The 22,421-nt window shown below is 41.8% G+C and overlaps 1 protein-coding gene across 1 annotated transcript in view; it reads left to right on the top strand.

The window, feature by feature from the left end:
• Window positions 1-22,421, top strand: part of LOC147723041 (molybdenum cofactor sulfurase-like) — a 1,924,377-nt gene that overhangs the window by 1,649,332 nt on the left and 252,624 nt on the right. The window contains exon 10 of the mRNA XM_086965414.1: window positions 17,859-17,940. Within this exon, the coding sequence (XP_086821540.1) occupies window positions 17,859-17,940 (82 nt within the window). The remainder of the gene's footprint in view (window positions 1-17,858; window positions 17,941-22,421) is intronic.

Genomic DNA, 22,421 nt, shown 5'->3' with positions numbered 1-22,421 from the left:
GGGTGCCCTAGAGAAGATTATTACATTTAATCCCGATTCCATTTCCCTTAAAGAAGTGGAGTCGGCAATTGAGAGGCTGCCCCCAAACAAAGCTCCTGGCCTTGATAGGCTCCCTGGAGACCTTTTTCGCTCCCAACCTAAAATCTGGGCCCCATATCTGATGGTCTTGTTCAATGCGGTCCTGTAAGGTTTGGCATTGCCCGAGACCTGGCTTGGAGCTGAGATCGTTCCAATCTTTAAAAAGGGTTGTCCGCTTGCCCCATCTAACTACAGACCAATCAGCTTAATTGACGCCACCCAGAAGCTGATTGGGCGAATCCTACTCGATAGATTATTGGGTTGGATGGAGGAGAATAAAATCTTAACCACCCTTCAAGCCGGATTTAGATCAGGGGTCTCGATCATGGACCAGATCTTTCGACTCCAGGTCCTATACTGGAAAACTACAAGAATAGAGGGTGGCAACCTCTATCTTGTTTTTGTGGACCTGCGGGCCGCATTTGATCTGGTTCCCAGGGAGAGGCTCTGGACGGTCTTGGAGGAGCTTGGTCTCCCTCCCTATTTGCTGAAAGCCCTCATCAGACTCCATACGGGGAATTATGCACAGGTGAGATGTAGAAGGAACGGGGAACTATCAGCCCGTTTCCCCGTTACCCGGGGAGTACGCCAGGGCTGTGTATTGGCCCCCACCCTCTTTAGCCTGTACGTTAATGGTCTGATTGATGTACTTTCTGGCATCAAGGACAATGATGCTCCCCGTCTGGCCACTGGTAGGGTGCCCGCTTTGAAGTTCGCGGATGACACCTTGTTGTTATCGCGGACATCAACGGGCATCCAGCGGGTCCTGGACGGGTTTGTGTCCTTTTGTGCCTCACGGGGGTTGGAGGTCAACCTGGAGAAGATAAAGTTCATGATCTTCAATCCCCCAAGACATACCCGCCCAAATCCTATGCTTAATGGAATTTCCTTGGAGCGTGTTAAGACTTTTGTATACTTGGGGGTCACATTGACTGAACATTTCACATGGGACCACCAAGTTTCTAAATCATCTCTGAGACTGTCCCAGATTACGGGAGGTATAGGCAGATTTCATAGCGCTTCGACCTTTAAACCTGTCACTCCTGCCCTTGAGATCTACAAAATGCAGGTCAGGCCAGCAGCTTTGTACGCCGCAGAACTTTGGGGACATATGAAAGTACATGAGCTATCGAAGGTTGAACATGCCTTTATGCGCCATTTGGTAGCTCTCCCACAAAGTACTCCCCTAATACCACTACGCCTAGACTTAGGCTTAGAATCCATCGATGAGCTGGCAGCTGCACGACCGCTGCTCTATTGAAGAAGACTTTGGTCCGTGCCGGAGCTGGCATCCTTTAGGGCAGAGTTCACTGCAATCTGGGGCCAGCTACAACACAAGAACATTCCTTGGCTGGCCCACGTCAAGGCTTTTTTCCATCAACTTGGTATGTCACAACTTTGGGATGCACCGGAAGATTGCTGTGTGAGGACGCAAAGGTCCCAAATAGTGGCGGCTGTAAAGTCCTACAACCTCAAAACTCTACACTGCTCGACCTCCCTGGGAAGGCTGACCACAGAGTTTCTTCTGACGAAAGTTAGCCCCAGGACGGAGGTGTTTCTGGATTTGGTGCAGCCCCCATTCGCAAGAAAACTGTACACCCAACTGAGGCATGGCTCCTTACCAATAGGGGCACTTACATCCAGATGGTCACTCTTGTCAGAGGCCAATTGCCCTGCTTGCAACTATTGGAGGGAAGACATTGTACATATATTCTTTTTCTGCCCCGCATACAGCGGAATTCGGAAGTGCTGGATCCTTCCACTGTGCAAAAATTTGGGGTTTAGACAATGTGCCCAAGCTACAAGAGTTTTAACCTATGACACTGCCCCTCCCATTGTTTTTGCTGTTTCCCGTTTTTTATTTGGCATGTGGCAGAGAAGAACTCTTTTTTCTAGTACGAAATAATGCCCCACATCCACTTATCTGCTTATTCTTTGATAACTCACTGTTTAATATCTTTTTAACTCAATTGTGTTTGTGGTTTTATTACTGTGCTTGTACATATTTTATTGCGCTTTTATGGTCTCTCGACCGAAATAAAGTTATCAAATGGAATGGACTATTACCAAAGAATATGGGACATAGTGTTGCATAGTTTGTCTTCTCAGGCATATAATGTAACTGGGAAAAACATTGTGGGTGCCTTTTCAGAACACAAAGACTTGGTCTGCAAATCTCCAAAGAAATCAAAAAAAGAGGCAAAGGGCATGCACTGCAGGGGATGACTTCCAATAGCCAACCCCAACTGCTCATGAATAAAGTCGAATGTAGTGTAGAATAAAAAAAAATAGAAATTCATTGAAAAAGTCAAGGTACAGTAATGTTATCAGTAGCTTTGGCTACAACAGCTTTCCGTATTTTAAATAAAAACCTCAAAAATTTACTTTAGAAACCTCATTTAAAGTACAATTATGGCTACTAATTTAAACCCAAAACGCTGGAATTGGCAATGTATGTTAAACCTTGAAACCCATAATTCACACAACAGCAATGCAACCCATAAATCACATAAATGCATTGCCTATGACCTGACAATATTTATAACCATGCGTAACAACATAATATAATTTAATAAACACCACAAACTCAAACCAGTAAATGATACTACATTCATAGTCTTCTCTTTCATAATGCTAATAGTAATGTGATATATACTCTCATCTGTAAAATTATTTACATATGAAACTGCATATCTCGTATCAAGGATGAGGATAAATAACACACTCCTAAATTCCACTGTTGAATGCCAGGTTCATACTAGTGACAAAGGACTGACTGTAAGTAAGGACAGGCTCATTGTGAAGTGTATCATGCTTGGACTCCTTCCATGCTATACTGAAGTGTAGCTTTTCGGTTTGTGTATATGGGGAGTGTACACTGCTTCTGACTATATTGTGCCTTTGCTGTGTGAGTGAAAAGCTTGGACTTCTTCTAGCCATACAGCAACATTTCTGTGTGTGACAACTTAATGCTCTTTTTGTTTACATTTATTTAACCCCTTCGCTGCGGCGGCAATTTTGCCGCAGCGCTAGGGGGGAGGGGGGGGCCGAGCGGCGCTCTCATGCTGGTGACGGAATCACCAGCCTCGGTTGCGCTGTGCTTATGATGGAGCGGTTCCGTCATGGCCCTGCCCGCTCAATAGAACGTGCCACGCAGGCGCAAAATCAGCGCCACGCAGGCGCGCCGAGCGGGCCTTGACGGAACCGCTCCGTCATCAGCACAGAGCTATCGAGGCTGATGACGGAGCAGTTCCGTCATCAGCATGGGACCGGTTAAAGGGTCAAATGAAACTTTTTCAGCTGTTGAAACAGACAAGTCAAGCATTTGTCGATCACAAAATATTTTGTAGAGGGAAGATATGTTGTTTATTGTCTCATAGTTCATTAACAACTAAATAATAAAAGATTGCTCTTATGTTTGCTCACACCAATCTTACATTCAGTGGGATGTATACAAGATAAGGCAATATGTCTGCAGTGTCCTGAGTTACATGTCTTTTTAATGATTTTGTTTCCTTTCCCGGTGTAGAAGAGGGTCGGTGGGTTCTTTTCCTCAACCCGATCTTTTGGCACATGGGATGCTACAGTGTTTTCCTCCTTTCACCTGCATGTATAATGTCTTGCTTAGGCCGTACATAAACCTCTCCTTGGTCTCATGTCTACTTTCTCCTACTGTAAATGGATAACACTGAAGTCCTCACCCACATGCCATCTCACAAGTTTTCGGGCCCCAGGGTTTATGACTCCGTCATGTCACGATCATCTACTTGTATCACCATAAAATGAAAGACAAGTGCTAACTGCTCAGGATTTCCAGGGTGTAGTGTCAGAATATCACCAAAATATTTTAGCACAATTTTTCGCCCCATTTAAGGTGAAAGTCAGATTATATTTTTGTAAACAGCATTTACTAGGTAAATTATTTGTCACACGACATTTTTACTAATAATATTCTGCCATGCAACAATTGCTAGTCTCTACCAATGAAAGCTAGAGCCTTTCAGCGGGCACAGTGAAAGCTCTTGCACTTTAGATCTCATGTTCAACGAGATGGTTGCTAGCGAAATTTTCGGCCACAAGAAATGCCTCTCTGGGGTAAAAACTGGCATCTCTTTTGTAGAGTCATCCAATGTAGACCAATACCTCCCAGTTCTCTGTTCATATCCCTGCATCGCTTGCAGTCACCGTCAATCCCTAGTCTAGAATTGTGCTTTTTCTAATCTCAGCTGGGGATTTATGTATCCGACATCATTGACCGGTTTTGCCCTTTAATACTTCCTACTTCAAGAACATCTTTAGTTTGCCTTTTCTACACATAACATTAAACAGTTGATGCTCAGTCTTCTCTTCTGGGTGAGGTGCTAACACACACTACTGATTAAGCCAAATTTGGGCCTTGCCTTGCCTTGCCTTACCTTCTAAATTTATCCATGATGGTCTTTTATTTGCCTGCTAAAAGTTGTCGAGGGGAAGAAACACTTCAAGATTATACTTACAATGTAGCCTCACTTTAAAGACTATAGACTCCAAATTCTAGTTTGAGGGTTTTATTATAAGGGCAAAAATAACTGAATGTATACACACCTTAGTATTAACAAATATAGAAGAGTTGAACGATTTCCCTTGGTCAAGTATCTGAAGAATTAAGCCCAAATATTGATCTTGGACACAAGACTCAAATAAGTAAAAGTATAAACATAAACAACATTATATATAAAAATGTAAAAATATTTTATTAAAACAATATTTTTGTCAATCTAAAAAACACATACATGAAGCATAAAATGGAGTTTGTCAACTCTTTTCACAACTCATTTAGACATAATCAAATACTTGTCCTGCAATTCATACACAACTTATATAGACATCAATGCTGAAACAATATATTAGAAAAAGACCTGCAAACCTGCTCTAATTAATACAGTGTGAGAAGGAGGGGGAGGGGGAGAGAAGGAAAACAAACACAGACATTAACGATTTGTCATGCAGTGTTGCACATTAGATCCCTCAATGTAACTCAAACCCAGACTTGTCTTTTTTTCAATATTCGTGGGGCGAGTTGGGTTATTTAATTGCGCAGAGATAGGCGTCGACGCGTTTCGATGGACTCATTAGATGTATGCCATCTTTTTCAAGACTCTATATTTTGGTTCTCTCCTAAGTTGGCACTGGGTGGTTGCCTTTACACAGAGATCCTGTTGGTAGATATATTTGGATCAATAAATAACATATCACTTCATGCTGTCATTATTCAATACATTTAAATGGTCATGCTGCAATCTGGGCAATCGTCATCATATTACTTATGTCGATATTCTGGCTTTTTTCAACAATAGTCGGCTCATCCACATTTTCTATTGCAGTAATGCACTGTATACTTAGGTTGAAGTCTTGTTGATCTACTCTAGATCTTCAGTCCTACCAATATGTGGGCTTCCATTGCAAGTTATATCTTTCAGTGCAAGTTATATCTCTCAGAACGCCATTATTAGCGCCAGAGCTCACTATGGGATATGCTTCCTACAGTGGGCCGACCCAATCCTCCCACTCATTTAGTAGGGTAGTTAGTCAGATGGGTTACCTTATTGCATTGTCCTTTTAAAGTTCGTTCTGGTAGGATTCTTAAATGTAAATATTTGCATCCTCGCCACTGTATCTGTGGTAAAATCTGAAAACATTTTTTAAGAAATAATATTATTTTGACCGTATGATTTAACCTGATCCCTCCTCTCTAATTTTGAGTCTCTTGGGTTGTTTGGTTACCTGTTGGTTATATAGTCCCTCGTTATCAGTTGACACATGTTCAGTCTGTGTGAGGGGGGGGGTGAGAAGATGCCTGCCTCCTATGGAACGATTGACAATAGTTTCATTATAAATTTATTCTGATGCATGTTTGAGAGCTATTCTCATTTTCTATTTCTTTTTATCAGTGTACCTTGATTCTGTTGTACGCGTTGCCTGGCTCTTTTACTTCACTACGCTATCGCACCATCGTATGCTACCGTTATAACCCTCGCGTTGTAGCCTAGAAAACAGTTAATTTAACGGAATATTTATTATTTTGTATTCTCTATTATGTTTGGCTAGGTTGTAAGTACATAGTTTGCATTGCCCTTACCAGATCTTTATTGTTGTAGGATCCTAGGGTCGGGTGATTTGGAATTGGGGAAGCGCTTTGTTCTTTTTACTCAGTTATACTGGCGTCCCTTAAAGAGAGAATTATAAGCTCCATTAGTTTAAGTGTCTCCCTCTATGGGTTTTATCTATAGCTCCCTTCGGTTCGGTCTCCTTACCTTTGCTTGTGTTGGTCTGTGGACTGCACCCGACCTCGTACGTTCGTCCTCCTCGATGCCTTTCGAAAAGTTTGTTAATGCTGTTTGATGGGTCCTTTTTAAAACAGGAGATTTGCCTTCCCATTGGCCTATACTAAGTTGTACCAGCTGTATCTGCTTAAATCGGTCCGATGCCGTTTCTAATCGCCAGTGGAACGCATACTCCATTACTTCCGCGTTCCACGCCTCCATGTCATGCCCATTTTCTTTTTGCTATTTCTTGACTCAAGCCTCGTTTTGGCTCGTATGCGCGTGAGTCAAGCCTCATTATGGAAGATATTTCAGATTTTCATCTTTAATTTCAGATCATCTGTTTTCTCTTGTAATCTAATTATAGCGAGTAGGCGCGTATCGGGCTTCTTATTATTACGAACTTGGCAACTTCTTGTTTTTGTACACTTGGCAGCTTTTATGTAGTCCCTGATTTTTCTATTTATCGTACCCAGTATTTGTATTGATTACATACAGAATTTATACTATGAGTCTACTGGATATTTCTTTTTTACAGACTTAATATTATTTTAGTCCATTCCTCCCTGGAGTTGAGACCCTTTTCTATAGTGTCTAAATGGCATATATCCCATTGTTCTCGTTTTTTTCTTTTTGCCTCAATGTTGCCACCTCGTCTGTTTACAGTTATTTTCTCTAAAATGTACCAAGTGAATTCTTCACAGCCATGGTTACATTCTTGATAGTGCTGTGTCAATGGTGCATTCTCTTTCTTATTTTTAATTGCTGACCTGTGTTCTAGGAGTCTGATTCGGAGCTCCCTGCCCGTCTCGCCCACGTACCCTAAGCCACAGGGGCAGACGAGCAGGTACACTACATTCTTGCTTCTACAATTGTTCAGACTTCTTGACACTATTGTTTTATCTTTGAAGATCAATTTTTTGAAGACGATACAGTTAGGGCAAATCGAACATGACCCACATTTGTGGTTTCCAGTTGCATTTGCATTGCCTGTTAAGGTTGTTTGGACAGTGTCTACCGGATTCTTGTATGTCCTCACTAGGGTGTACTTGATCGTTTTATTCCTGCGGAATGAGAAGAGTGGTTTGGGTAATGGTACAGTTAAGCCACTGTTGATTACCTTCCAATTCCGGTTTACCACGTTTTTGATTTTGTTGCTCAAATTCGAATACTGACTTACAAAAACAATCCTATCTTGCATTCTATTGACCTTCTTTTTATTCAGATCTAGCAGTTGGTCCCAGTCATAGAACCTGGCACGTTTTAATGATTGTTTTACTAGTTTTTTTGGATACCCTCTCTCTCGTAATTTCTTTTCCATAACTTCTGCATGTTTGTAAAAGTCAGTTATGTTTGTGCAGTTGCGTCTTAGATGCAGAAATTCTCCGAAGGGGATATTATTTTTTTGAGCTTTCGGATGATTGCTTTTATACTGTAAGAGGGTATTTTTATCGGTCGGTTTCATGTAAAGTTCTACTTCTAGTTGACCATTACATTCCTTAACTCTGATATCCAAGAAATTTACACTACTGGCACTATAATTAGCCGTGAACTTCAGGTTGCTGTCCCCTAGGTTTAACCAATCTAAAAAGGACTCAAGGTCCTCACTGGCACCATTCCAGATGAAAATAATATCATCAATGAAACGATGCCAGTGGGACATATATAGATACAGGAAAATTAATCCAGAGCCAGATCTACGCATATAATTGATTCAGCATAGGAGACACAGAGTAATAAACTCCAAGATTAGTACACAACCAAAGATGGAGGCAGAATCCAAATCTTTTTTCATTAGGAAGGAAAGCATAAATGATCTTTCCCTACACTACTCTCATTGATTTGGTTTCTGGCTGGTTCCCCTAGCTTATTTCTCAAAGGTGTCAGCACATGTAGACTTCCTTAGAAGTACTCACGTCAAATGGGTCAAAATAGCAAAAAGCTATGGAGCTTGCTCTTAACCGCATCGCTGCGGCGGTTATTTTTACGCTACGCGGCTTTTTTCTAAAAGCCGCGTTAGATGACGAGCTGAGCTCGTCATCAGCATCGAAGGGGTTAAGATGCTTCTTCTCCGATGAAAATCTAGAAGTCTCCTTTTCTGTCCCTCCGCATAATACAAAAAGGACAAACCCAACCCACTCCCAATGTATCACATGATGCATTATTTCACTTCTCTAAGGTTACAGTGATTTTCCATAACTTCTTCAATTAAATCTTCTTTCCTTCTTGTGACCTTGGAATGTAGATAGGCCAGGCACAGAAGAAATCCTCATTTCCCGCTTCTCAGACTTTTCAAAGACTTTCCAGTTATCTTCTTAAACTAAATAATGATGTTAAATTCCAATACCTGCAATGGGATGAGAGCATACTGTTCTGGCATATACAAAGATACATTTAATTATTCTTTCAGTAGCTGAGGCTTTTGAAACTATAAAAAACTTCTAACTCTGGGCCTACAGTGCAAGCAACTTTAACAACACACAGTTACAATAATATGAATATAATGTTTTTCTGCAAATATGCATACAGAAATAATGTGCCCACATGCATCAAGCATTTTTGGAGTCGCAAACGGTGCGATTCCTTAAAATCGGCCGTTTGCGATTCCAAAAATGCTTTTTGAGATGCATCATTTGTTTTTGTTGAAAATCGCTAATTTTGCGATTTTCTAAAATGCGATTGCATTTAAGCAATCCCAATTTTGCGGTTCATTAAATGCAATGCATCATTCTTAAAAAAATTGCGAATTTAAAGATTGCAAGTGCAAATTAATAATTTGCGAAAAATGTTTAAAATGCTCAAATTAGCATTTTAAACACTGTCATGTTACAGACACACATGTCCTTAGGACATGTGTGTCTGAAACATCCATTTTAAAATACATTTCAGGGGTGCGGGGGGGGGTCCTTTGGACCCCCCCTGCACCCATGGAACGCATCAACATTTTGCGAATTCCAATTTGCGAATTCGCAATTACCATTGATTCCTATGGGCCTTTTGGCCCATAGGAATCAATGGGAATTGCGAAATCGCACATTGGAATTCGCATAATATTTGCGATTCGGTAAAAATTGCGATTTTTACCGAATCGCAAATATTATGCACTTTCAATAATGCATCCCGTTTTGCGATTCCTTATTTGCGATTCGGTAAAAATCGCAAATTTGGAATTGCAAAACGGGAGTTTGATGCATGGGGCAATGGTATCTCTAATACATAAAAATACAAATTTTACGATGATGAATAATAAACCTAAAACACTTTACACATTAAAGTATAGATAAATGTGTTTAAACCATGAGTATAATGCACCCCTACATTACAGAGTGTTGTATGCGCTCTAGCACTACTGTTAGTGATTTCTTCAGAAGTGACCCCGGAAGGACATTGATGACTGAGCGCATTTTGTCTTCCTGTGTATCGATCTTCTCGGTACCCTGCTTTGAAGGCCTTCTCTCTGAAATATTTATGTCATCTGCTTTCAGTCCAAGATCACTGCCCTTTACTCTGATATGTATTTTGGGAAATGATATCCATGAAGCAACAGTTTTTAAAAATGTGCTTCTTATACTACAGACAAAAAATCATTTTATAGAGCAACTGCAGCAACAGTTCCTGCTACCAGTAATTTAGCTCGAAACAACCTTTACAACGCAGTCACTACATCGCACTACATTTCCAACGTAGTCCTTACATCGCAACATCCTTTACAACGCATGTCACTACAACGCAGCCATTACATTGCATGTCACTACAACGCATGACACTACAATGCATGTCACTACAACGCAGGCATTACATCGCATGTCATTACAATGCATACCATTACAACATATAGAACCCCTACATTATACAACACTTACCCTACTATTGCACCCCCTGGAGATAGAATAGTAATTTTTACTCCTACACTATCCAACACTTACCCTACTGTTGCACCCTTGGAGTTAGAATCGTAATTCTTACCCCTACACTAGACAACACTTACTTTAAATGCAATGTAATGGTATGCATTAATGGTATGCGTTGTAAAGGTATAATGCAGAAGCTAGCAAGACTGGATTATTTCCTTGTTACTAAAACGCTGCTAGCAGATGTGCATATACAGGTTTTTCCTAGGATAACCTCAGATCATAATCCACTTGTATTAAACATTAAAATGTCTGGGGTTACTCGAATAAGGGGGAGATTCTCATTTGACCGCAAATTGCTGCTAAATGACCGATTCGTCAACTACATGAGACAATGCCTAAAAGAATTTCTGGATATAAATCGGGAATCAGCTAATAGTCGAATTGTGTGGGACACTCTAAAAGCGGTACTTAGAGGGGAAATTCTTAGATTTGGATTATATGCCCAGAAACAACAGAGGCAGCTGATGCAGGGGTTATATGATAGTCTTATGCAAGGAGAGAGCACCTTAATACGCAATTTAAGAGAGAAAATAGATAGCACACAAGCACAAAATGACATAGCGAAGTGCAAGGCTAAGATAAATGAGAAATGGGCCAAAGACAATGCTAGCAAATATCAAGTGTATAGGAAAGAGTGCTACGAGTATGGGGAGAAGACAGGCAAGTGTTTGGCTAACAAATTAAGGCAGAAAGAAACAAAGGTTGCTATTACAGCTATTAAGAATTTAAAAGGAAACATAGTAGAAACGTCAGCAGAAATACTAGAAGTCTTTCGAACGTTTTATTAGCACTTATATACTGAAGATAATATGAGTCAAGGCACATCTTCAAATCTTTTCATGGATGTATTTAGGAAGGTACTAAGTGCAGACGATAGTGAATATTTGGAAAAACCCATCACTCTAGAAGAACTAGAAGCGGCAGTTAGCCCATTAGCCTCTGGGAAAGCGGCTGGACTCGATAAAATTCCATTGGAGTTCTATAAAAAATTTCTGGGGGAATTACAAGTTGATATGTTGACGGTGTTTCGGGAGGCTCAGGGATGCTTTGCTCCAGCGTCATGGGATGAAGCAAGTATAGTTATTTTCTTTAAAAAAGATAAACCTCCTTTACTACCGGGATTGAATCGACCCATTTCATTATTAAACTGCGATGGGAAGATATTTATGCAAAAATATTACCAACTTGGTTGTCTTGTGTTATAACTTCTATAGTCTCTGCTCAGCAGTACGGGTTCATACCAGGAAGAGGCACGGTCAATCATGTTAGTCGGGTAGTTACCACTATGGATATGGCCACGGTTTTAAAATCTCTGTGCGGTGTGGTTCTACTCGACGCAGAGAAAGCTTTTGACCGTGTCTCCTGGGAGTTTCTATGGACTACGATGCAGAGGCAAGGCTTCGGCCCGGCTTTTTACAAGCTCTACAAACCATGTATCGCTCACCTAAGGCAAAAATAATTGTGACAGGACTAGAGTCTAACTTTGTAAAAATATTGAGAGTCACCCGACAAGGGTGTCCTTGTTCCCCTTTATTATTTGCTCTATACATTAATCCTTTTTTTGAATGTATTAACACACAGGTTATATAAGGGTACAGCTAGACCTGGGTTAGAGGTTAGTATACTTGCATATGCAGACGACATAGCGGTCATCTCGCCTGACCCAATTAATACTGTTAAAGAGATCGAACAGTTAACTATTCAAAACGCAAGTAATCTGTACTGGACAAGTGTGTAGTAATGATTCCAGGTTCACAGAAGAGGGTACATATTTGGGGATTCGAATCAATGCCTGTCTAGATAAAATGGTACTATCAAACTGGGAGCCGTTAATGCAGAGAATTAAGAAGGATTTGGATAGAATTGAAAATTTACACCTGTCGATAGTTGGGAGGTGCAATGTTTTAAAAATGGATATATTGCCAAAAGTAATGTATTATTTTAGATGTGTTCCTTTGGAACTTACATTGAAACAACTGCACAAATTACAATCTATATGTTCAAGGTTTCTGTGGGCACAAGGCAAGCCGCGGCGAGCAATGAAATATATGATTTCAGGGGAAGCTGGGCAGTCCTGATTTTTTTATTTTACAATTTGGTGAGTATGTTGCAACATATGGGTATACTGCTGGTAGGGGAGAAAGAGGGAAAAACAGAAACAACTCCAAACATTTTTCAGATGCTACTGGGCTCTAGAACAGATAGGAATTTATTTTTAAACTTAGAACCCAGTTATTATAAAAATAACTCGTTTCAAGGTGCTGCAAGCCGCGTATAAAGCATGGAAACAGGTGCGGAAATTGTTAAAGCTAGATAAAGTCAACTATTATACACCTACTTTATCTTCGGCCTTGCCCTCTAGTATTTTTTCTGATATTATTCTGGCGAGATGGAGGCAGAAAGGACTAATCACTTTAGGAGATTTAGTGGATCAAAATGGCGTTAAGCCCTATGCTACATTGGCAACCGATTATGATCTCTCTAAAAATGATTTTTTTAAATATCTACAAATACGCGATTACCTACAAAAGAGGGGCGATATACAAAAATTGTGTGTTAAAAATAAGCTGCTAGAAACAATTGGGCAACAAGGAAGGATTGGTGCGCTATATCAGAATTTTTTAGAATTACAAGGGGACCATCTAGAAAAACAGAACCTTGAATGGAACGCTAAGTTAAATCACCCAGGGAATTTACTACAGCAGTCATTAGTATTAGCTTAAAAACTTTTCCTCTCTTCTAGCCTTAAGTCACAACACTACAAAACTATGTATGATCTCTACTACACTCCAGCTAAAATTGCCCGGTGGGGGGGTCTAAACGATGGCAAATGTACTCGATGTGAAAGTGACCAAGCAGATAACCTTCCCATGTTTTATGAATGTCCAGATTTGAGACAATTTATGAATAAGATTGAGATCTTTTTGACCGAAGTGACTGTAGTACAGGTAGTGATCACTTCAACTGTGATGCTGCTTGGAGTAGTAGAGGAGGAGACTGATCTACAGGGGATGTACAAATTTAGATATTTTATATTTATATCTATGGCGATTGCAAGATTATGTATCTCAACACTATGGAGGGATATAGAACCACCATCTATTGAAACGTGAAGGGGCAAATTGTATGCTATATGTAATCTGGAATATAGTTTATATGCTGTTAAGGGCCCTTAGAAACGTCGCTTGGGCACTAAGATTTGGGGTGCGCCAACAGCGTATATACAATAGCTCATCTTTATATATTTTTTATGTTTCTTTATTTACTTCTGCTCTCTCCCAGTGATTAGGTTGGTCTCTGTATATTCAGTAATGTAATTTGAAGATTTGTTGTCTTTGTTGGCTAATACAAAATAAAAAATAAAAAGTAAAGGCATAATGCGATATAATGGAATGCGTTGTAAATGTAGTTTAAATTAAATTGTTGTAGTGGTATGAGATGTAAATGTATGCGTTGTAAAGCATGTTGCGATATAATAAGTGTGCTGTAAAGGCATGCGTTGTAAATGTATGCGTTGTAACGTCATACAACCAATTTCAGCCACTCTTGTGCCAATTAATTACGCCAGTAAGGGTGACTGATGTTGCAGACTGTACATATAAATGCTGGGGAAGGCCTGAGTTTCCTCCCCAAATAGCCTTAAGTGAATTCATGTGGTGTCTAATTTGGCTCAAACACTTCTGCTGAGATTCTGAATATATAATGACAATAGCATGCAGATAGGATAAGCTCAGGGGTGCTAGGGTTAAGCAGAGATAAATATTCATGAGCACGTTAGGGGAAAGCAAATGTCAACAGGGACTTTGGCGATCCATCCTTTGCGAGCTTATATTGAAGCATGCCAGAGGATGAGGCATGTGTCAGTAAAGAAACAGCATCTGGATCTATCTTTTTGGAACCATCAAATGAGTAAGAATTTGATGATTTTGTCATAATATTGGTATTTGTCTAGCACACAGTATTGCTGTAGTCCTTCACATAGCACCATTATGTATCTGATAATGCCATTCTACATAATTATGCGGCTTCCAGCACACGCCTAAGTCCTATAAGCCTGCTGATAATGTTGGTGTTACATTACGGTCCATCTCAGGTCTGTGTTGTGGACCCTGCCTGGAGTGATACTGGATGTTGGATTGGTTTGCAATGACTGTGTGTACTTATATCTTTGAGCTGTGTGTGGTGTGTGTACAATACTAGCATCAGAGAGGTGATACGCAAGGGTTTATAAACTGTTTTAACCTCCCCTGAATCAGTAATATGCCCAGTGACTGTCACTAAAAAATTCTAATTGTATGCCATGTCTGAACTGTGCAAGAAGTGTGTGAAGTTCTGAGTAATGTGCTCTTGTATTTATGATACAGGTGTCTCCTCTGTGCTTGGAGGGGTTGGTGTACCCATGGTGGCATGAATTGTTCTATGTGTAAATGTTCTGATTGTTGTTGTTGTTGTGATTGTGATCGTGTTGCCTCTCAAACACACCAGAGAATTATGTGGTAGTATAAACGTCTCTGTCTTTCTTGTACTGGGATTTTATGTGATAGCTAAAGTAAGTGATGTAAATGTTAAGGAAGTCACTGCTAATGTACACGCAAACTATGTGGGGTTCCTGTGTGTGGTCTTCCATCTAATTCAATCTTTTGTAGATTTTTCTATTACAGACCAACCTGACAAGTGCTGTTGGTAGTCGAGACACCAGAATCTTATATGCAAAGTATTTTGACTGATATATTGTGTCCAAATTATCATTTAAAAATATTGCCCTGATGAGTATAATATTAAAACATGCACCAATAAGTTTGTAAACAATTGTTTGGGCGCAATATATCTTTTAGACAAAGTTTTTGCTAGCTTTATTTAGGCCTACTACTTCTGCCTTCTGTTTCGGTGTGGCAACCACAGGTGATCATTTGAGCCATATGAAAGCCAACTACATAGCATCTCTGAGCTGTGTTGAATGTATGTGAGGAGCACATTCTAGGTGTTCTGTTGGATGAGTATGAATGGCATATCTAAGTGGAAAATGCATATGGGGCAGTGCTATCCAATTACATGCCAGTCTGTGCTGTATTGAGTGAATGGCAAGGCAGATTGGGACTCAGTGATAGACGCCTTGTAAGAATGGACACCCATTTGCTTCTCCCACCTGTAGTCTCACCTTGACCAATAAGGTAACGCCCTTTGACTTCCTTTCTCTGGTACTGGCTTTGGCAGCATGTATACTCTTGTGGGGTGGTGGAAACTCCCAATGGCGAGGCTACTGGCTTAATTCAAGTCCAGCGAGCTGTTTCTAATGGGACCCAATTGTGTTTTTTTCCGTGAAAGTAAATGATTGCAAACATTTAGTGATTTGTAAAAAATGATTGTAAACATCAGAGAGTGTACTTATGAGTCTTTTCTTGATCACTTTTGGTGCACCTGTTTCTCGTGATGATCAGGAAACTCTTTTTATTTATAAAGACAATGCTTGCAAGAATATAGATGGCTACTGCCAAAGGGAAGAGGAGATGTAAATGTACAGGAATTTATATAGCGCAAATCACCGAGCGGTTTCTAAGCGCTCACTTAGGGAACCCGTCCTGGTATTCCCCTGTGAGATAACCCTGGCAGGGTATCCGCAAGGTGAAAGCCAGGCATCCTGCCGCGAGGGGCCGTTGTGGAGATTAAGCAAGCTATTGCCCAGAGTCGCAGAGTGTGAACCCGTGAATCGAGTAGGCACCAGAGCAAGAATTGTCGAGTCCATGGACATTCTTAGGACTCAAGACCCCGCCGAGCCGGGAATTGAACCCTGGTCCCAGGCTGACCTCTGCTTCCAGGTCTGCCTCCTCGAACCAGTGAGCCACACTTCTCCACCAGAGAGACTACCCATTCCATGCTTCTTCTTCATCTACACTTAGATTCAAATAGGCAGGGAGCTGGCTTGGGACAGCTGCTCTACTAAGCGGCTGGGGATAAAAGCTTGAGCTCCTCTTCAGCTTACTGAACTGCAGCATTGGCACGGTCTCATACAGACCCTACCGTGATGCTTTCGGAACATGGAGCTCAGCGCTTCCTCTTTCCTAAAAGATAGAATTAGCCCGAAAGCTCTCTGAAAGATTTACAGGTCTGCCCTGCTGTTTGTGCCTACCTCGCCTCCATGGAAGCTATGATATAGCCCAAGGATATCAGAAATGCAGACACAGTGCTGAGGGCTAGGCAAGTCCTTCTTTCCTCCTTCATTACAATGGCCACTCCCTGCCACCCCACTCTGTGGCATAATATTAGAGACAGCGGTCCCTATCAAGGAAAATACAAAAACCATAACCACAAAACTACAATCAGAGTTGTGTATATTACTATCCAAATGGAACGTATTGTATTTCTTTACATATTCGATAAACATGAAGCAACATATGATATCGTAAAGTGAGCAAGAAGTTAGGGCTTCTGGAAATCAACAGATTTCATGACCTCAGGCATTTAACTGCAAGGTAAGTTTTAGTGATATATAAGTTACACTAGTCACAACTAAAAGAACATCTTGTACTCCATATGAGTCATAAGTAAAAAATGAAGTTAACATGTGGTTGTCGATGACGTTTCGATCCCCAACAGTGGTTATGGGATCATCATCAGGACAAGTAAATAAGAATGCCCGAGAGGTTGCTATGGTCCAAGATGAGAACCACAAGGTAGTAGAAGTGAAGGGAACGATGCCCAAGCCGTGGCATCGTAGTCGCATGGGGGCGCAGTGGCTCAGAGTAAAGCAAAGAAAGGCTGCGGGGAGAACAGTGCCTCATTTCCGGTGTGTGTTCCTATGTGCTCCAGATCGAGCAAAATCAAGAGGAATTCCTCGTGGAAGAGCTGAGTACAGGAGCATTGCTGCACATTTACGAGGGCCTTCTCCTTTCAGTAAATCCACATTAAGGGACCAGTGAGCATCAACCTTAAAGCATGAGGAAAGCAAATGTACCCTGATGATGTGGAGTACTTGCAATATCATCTTTGAAGTTGCGAAGCCATCCCTGCGACCGCTTGGATCACAGACAATGCTTGATACAATTCTATTGCCTATATCAATTGTGCTGGTTAAATGAGAGATGTTCCGTGTGATGTATACTGTGGAATGTCCATCAGACCTCCCCTGGGATCAATGCAATCGATGCAAATATTGTGAACTTTATAACGCATAGATGAGATATAATTCAGTATCTTCACATCAGGAAAGGAGAAATAAGGAGAAGAAATGGTTTAGCTATCCACCGTCCCTCCTTACAAACGAGGAGAGTGAATTTGAAATAAGTCTACCGGGATTACCATAAAGTCCTTCAGTCCTCGAGCATGACCACATTTGGCATATAAACATTTGAGGACAAATCACCAAAATAAGTCATGCATATGCTGGAAAGCTTTCATATCAAATAATGCCTTTCACTAGTGTTACATTTGTTGAACATTGAAAGTTGCAAACAATTTTTACCAATCAGACAACCTTTTGTTGAAGACCAGCATTGTATTTCATCTTCAACCATCTTCACAGGGTACAGCATGGTAATTGTTTTTTTGTGTGTACCTTCCTGTCTAGGGATGGAGTCCATTGGCATTCCACTGAGTCATGGAAATGATGCACAAATTCACGCTCATCAAAGTAGAGTCTGTGGAGACAGGTAAGTTAAATCAGTAAGATGATATTGCTAAATATATCATTTGCATAACACACGTTTCATTCTTAACAAAAGTTTTTACCACCCACTGACTAAATCATAAAATATGTTTATTGAGATGTCTAATTTCAAGAGGATTTTTAGATTGAAAATTTGAGGCGTTGGTTCACAATTCACCATGGGTCAAAGTATTGTTTCATTCTCCCCAGCCCAAATATTGTCCAGCTATACATTTTAGCTGCTGCTTTTGCGTTCCAAGCATGCATTAGAAATACATAAAAAATAACTAAGAGAGACAAATTGTCAAGGCCATCTAGAACAGTAAGATGATTAAATAAACATAAAGATAACAGCCCGATTTAGGGCTGTAAGGTTATGGCCTCCCCTACCTAGGCAGAACACTGTTTACCATATGTACAGATCTCTGTCTGACTAGTGGAGAGCTCTATGCCTTTGAAAGTGTAGATGCCATATAGGTTCCCTTATAGGCTCTCAATGTTTGCTGAGCAGTCGCCATGTTTCATGGAGTAGCTCAGTAAGCCTATTGTTTAAAAAAAATAAACTTCCATTCCTGAAGTATGTTTTTCTAAAAGAAAATATATGATTCTGACATCCTGGGAATTTTTTCCAGTATGTGGTGGTCATTTGTCTTTTTGTCTCTTCAGGACCACCAGGATATCTTACTCTGAGGAGGGCAGGCCATCTGTTTTATTTATCAATTGCCCCAAGTCCGTCAGACTGTTAGTGTAAGGTTTCCACTGATCGAACCAGCAGGGGAACCACCAGCGGAAACATGACTGGCTTCTCTCAACCTAAATAAAGCAGACAGATTGGCACTTTGGCACTTAAGGTAATCTGTCAATTTCGTGGTGGATGACCCTGTGCACCAAACACTAAATTACACCCAAACATTTTAGAAATACATTTCAGAAAAATGTAGTGCCTCACCTTTTGGTGATAGTATTTATTTTATGATCACCAAAAATATGTCCAGGTGCTAAACAATAGGCAATACATTTCCAAAGATAAATAGATACAGAAGTGCAGACTAATTACTACAAAAAATCCATATTGCAGCTGTTTTCTGATGCTCCCTAACTTAGGAGCTTATTATGACGTCAGGAAGAATCACTTACCGCCCGACGCCGACTCAGTCATGGGACCGACCTCCCGACATCCTAAGGCACCCACCCCATTAGAATGGGACTGGACACTGTTCAGTTGCATTCCTATATTTCACTATGGGACCATGCATTACGGCTGTAAACTGGTCATAATGCATGCTCCCATGGTGAAATGAGAGGTGCGGTTTATTCACAAGGTGCAGGGATCAAAAAGTGCCCCTCTGTCTACAACCGGAGGCGGTGCACCAAAGGGGGCCCTGCTAGGGCCCCCAAACATTCTTTCCGACATGGTTTCCATTTTGGATAGACCAGCATGGAAACCATGTCGGAAACCGTGATCTTAATATCAAGGGTCGAAAGACCTGCACTTGAGATTACTGGCCAGCTTCCAACTGGCGGACGGGCTCTCCGAGCCCGTCAGATGCCAGCCGGAATGACCAGCATGTTGCCTTTCCGGCCGCCTCCAACATAATGAGGCTGGCGGAAAGGAAACCGAACTCCCGATTATGGTGCGCCCCAAAAGGTTCCGACTGCAGGTCGGAGTCTTTACGGGCCGTATCATAATTTGCCCTCTAGTTTAAAAATGAATAGGAAGTAGGGGCAAGTTCCAAAATTTAACCTTCAGATATGCAAATGACTGACCGACCTGCCTAGCTTTGTGCATTTTAGGAAGTTGAAGTTAAAAGGCAGAGGCAGATTGAAGCTTCCTGGACTGTCACATGAGAAGCTAGGGGAGACAATAAGAGATGTACTGGGTAAACAAAGAAACAAGAAGAAAACCTGCCCTAAAACTGATTCCCGGTACAACAATGCCTGTACAGCGGTGATAGGTGAGCTTCTGGACGCCATAAAATCTAAATCACTGGCCCGGATTACAAAAACCTAGGGCACACCATAGAGCACTAATAAACAACGCAAAAAGGGAGTGGGTTAAATCGATATGGTCAAATCTGTAAAATGCCTTGGTAAATAGGGACATTAGAGACTTTTGGAAAAGCATAGCCCTCATGTCCAGGGGTAAGAAACCTGTACTAGACTTCTGTAATCAACCAGAGGAGTGAGTTGCACACTTTAACCACCTATACACAGACAATCATAGTTTGCCTAACAACAGAGTCAATGGAGACTCACCGCCATACGGAATGACGTCCACTCCGCTCCACAAATTAGGATGGCCCAAACAAGCAGACTCACCGCAGTGGAGACACCGCCCAACCAGAGATGGTGGAAACTCGACAGCGGAGCGCAATACCAGAGTCCCGGTCCACACCACCCGTTCACGACCTCCATGGACCCTGCCCTACATGTGTTCCCGGTGCTGTACCTGTTGCAGCACTATCATCTAATGGGACGCCGCTGCAGGTACACAACTACACAAATACAACACACAACACACAGGCTGACAAAGGGTCCAAATCCACAACAGACATCCTGCTGGGGGCATCACCACATCCACAAGGGCACCCACACATTACCCACCTGCCACCAAGCCACGCCTCTGCATCCTGGACACAAATCGACCGAGAACTTGCAGCAATGTCCCGGTCACGTCACTGCAGCGGTGAATACATGTGCACAATGCAGAAGGCAGGGCCAGTTCAAGGTATGGGCAGGCCACACATAGACCCCAGGGACACACCTCCCCACACCACACATCAACACACCCCATGAAGGCACAGGCCAGGTGCCCATCCTGTGCACTCCCAGGCAGAGCAACAAGCCAGGTCAATCCACATCCTGCACCACACAACAAACAACCAGGGAGACAGCCACTGCAGGAGTGGCTGCACAGGAACACACAACACACAGCACAGTGCCACGAAACACATACACCACAACACCACCACACACAAGGAAAAAAACATGAGTACAAGCATCAAAGTAACACATACAAGGAACAAACATACAAATGAACACACAGCCTGCATACTCACACATACATACCACACACTAACACACAGACACCCAAAATGTTAACAGCAATGGAGCACAACAAATCAGCAATCCAAAGTGGGATGTACACAAATGGAAGGCCATGGAGACACCCAACAAGCATGTGCACATCTCATCCAAGACCAGGAACACAGAACACCCCTCTCAGACCATCAAACCACACATGGCTGCTACACTCCTTGAAGTCAAACCACAGGCAACGACACAGTGCAACGACACAGGGAGACAGCAAGGCATACCAGCTAAAGGCACAAGGAAGGCCTGGAAGTAAAACTGGGAACAGCCACACATGCATACAATCACTCCACAGGAGTACACCTGCAGCATAACACACAGGGCCCATATACATACTCCATTACTGACATACACCAGGAGGAATGTACACACATACCCCCCTCACAACAGCAGCACACAACACCAGTGCCACACACACTGAAGGCTGCCAATACTTGCCAGTAGATACACACAAAAACAAACACACATCCTGGGTGTAGCCACAAGCATAACACACACACACACACACACACACACAGGGATGCCAGATCACATGTCTGCCCAGAAACAACACACAAACACAAAACACAACCGAAACACACAGAAACCCATCAGAAACAGACATACCCTGTCAGCCAAACTGTGGAAAGGCAATGGGAGCACAGACACAACAGGAGTGCACAACCTCATCACCCAGGACCAAAATACACACAATATACCACAAATGACACAAGAAGTGCACCGTCACAGAACAACACTGCCACATCAAACCAACTACAGATGCACAGGCACAAAAACTCAACAAACACTGCAGGACATCAGGGGATGTTTGATGTTTGATGTTTGTTGGTTTTTGTATAGCGCACATACACTCCATGGAGCATCTTGGCGCTGCTGATTTCACTGCAAAGATGAAATATTTGGGGATGGTAGCTGAGCTGTAGATGTCCTTAGATTAGAGTCTTACATTTTGCATCAGATAGTCCGTAAATCCATGTTTTTAGAAGTTTTTTATAGATTTTTTCTGATGGTGATGCTCTAAGTTTAGCTGGAAGGGCGTTCCAGGCCTTGGCGCCTAGGACTGCTAGGGATTTGCCACCCTTGGTGGTCAGTCGAAACTTGGGTATGGTCATTAGGTTAGCAGTGGCTGATCTAAGTTCTCTATTTGGGAGGTATCTGTGGAATTTGGTTGACAGATATTTGGGTCCGCATTTATGAAAGCCTCTGTATGTGATCAGGAGGACTTTGAATAGTATCCGTTTTTGGATGGGGAGCCAGTGCAACGCATTCAGAGCAGCTGATGCGGATGATCTCCTAGGCCATCTTAAGACAAGCCGGGCCGCCGCATTTTGAATCATTTGCAGTTTGTGCAGGGTGGATTTAGCTGCTCCTGCGTACAAACTGTTGCAATAA

Source organism: Lissotriton vulgaris, chromosome 4_1 (assembly GCF_964263255.1).
Source record: "Lissotriton vulgaris chromosome 4_1, aLisVul1.2, whole genome shotgun sequence".
Lineage (NCBI taxonomy): Eukaryota > Metazoa > Chordata > Amphibia > Caudata > Salamandridae > Lissotriton > Lissotriton vulgaris.
The sequence above is the reverse complement of the archived record's forward strand: the minus strand, read 5'-3'. Positions and strand labels throughout refer to the sequence as shown.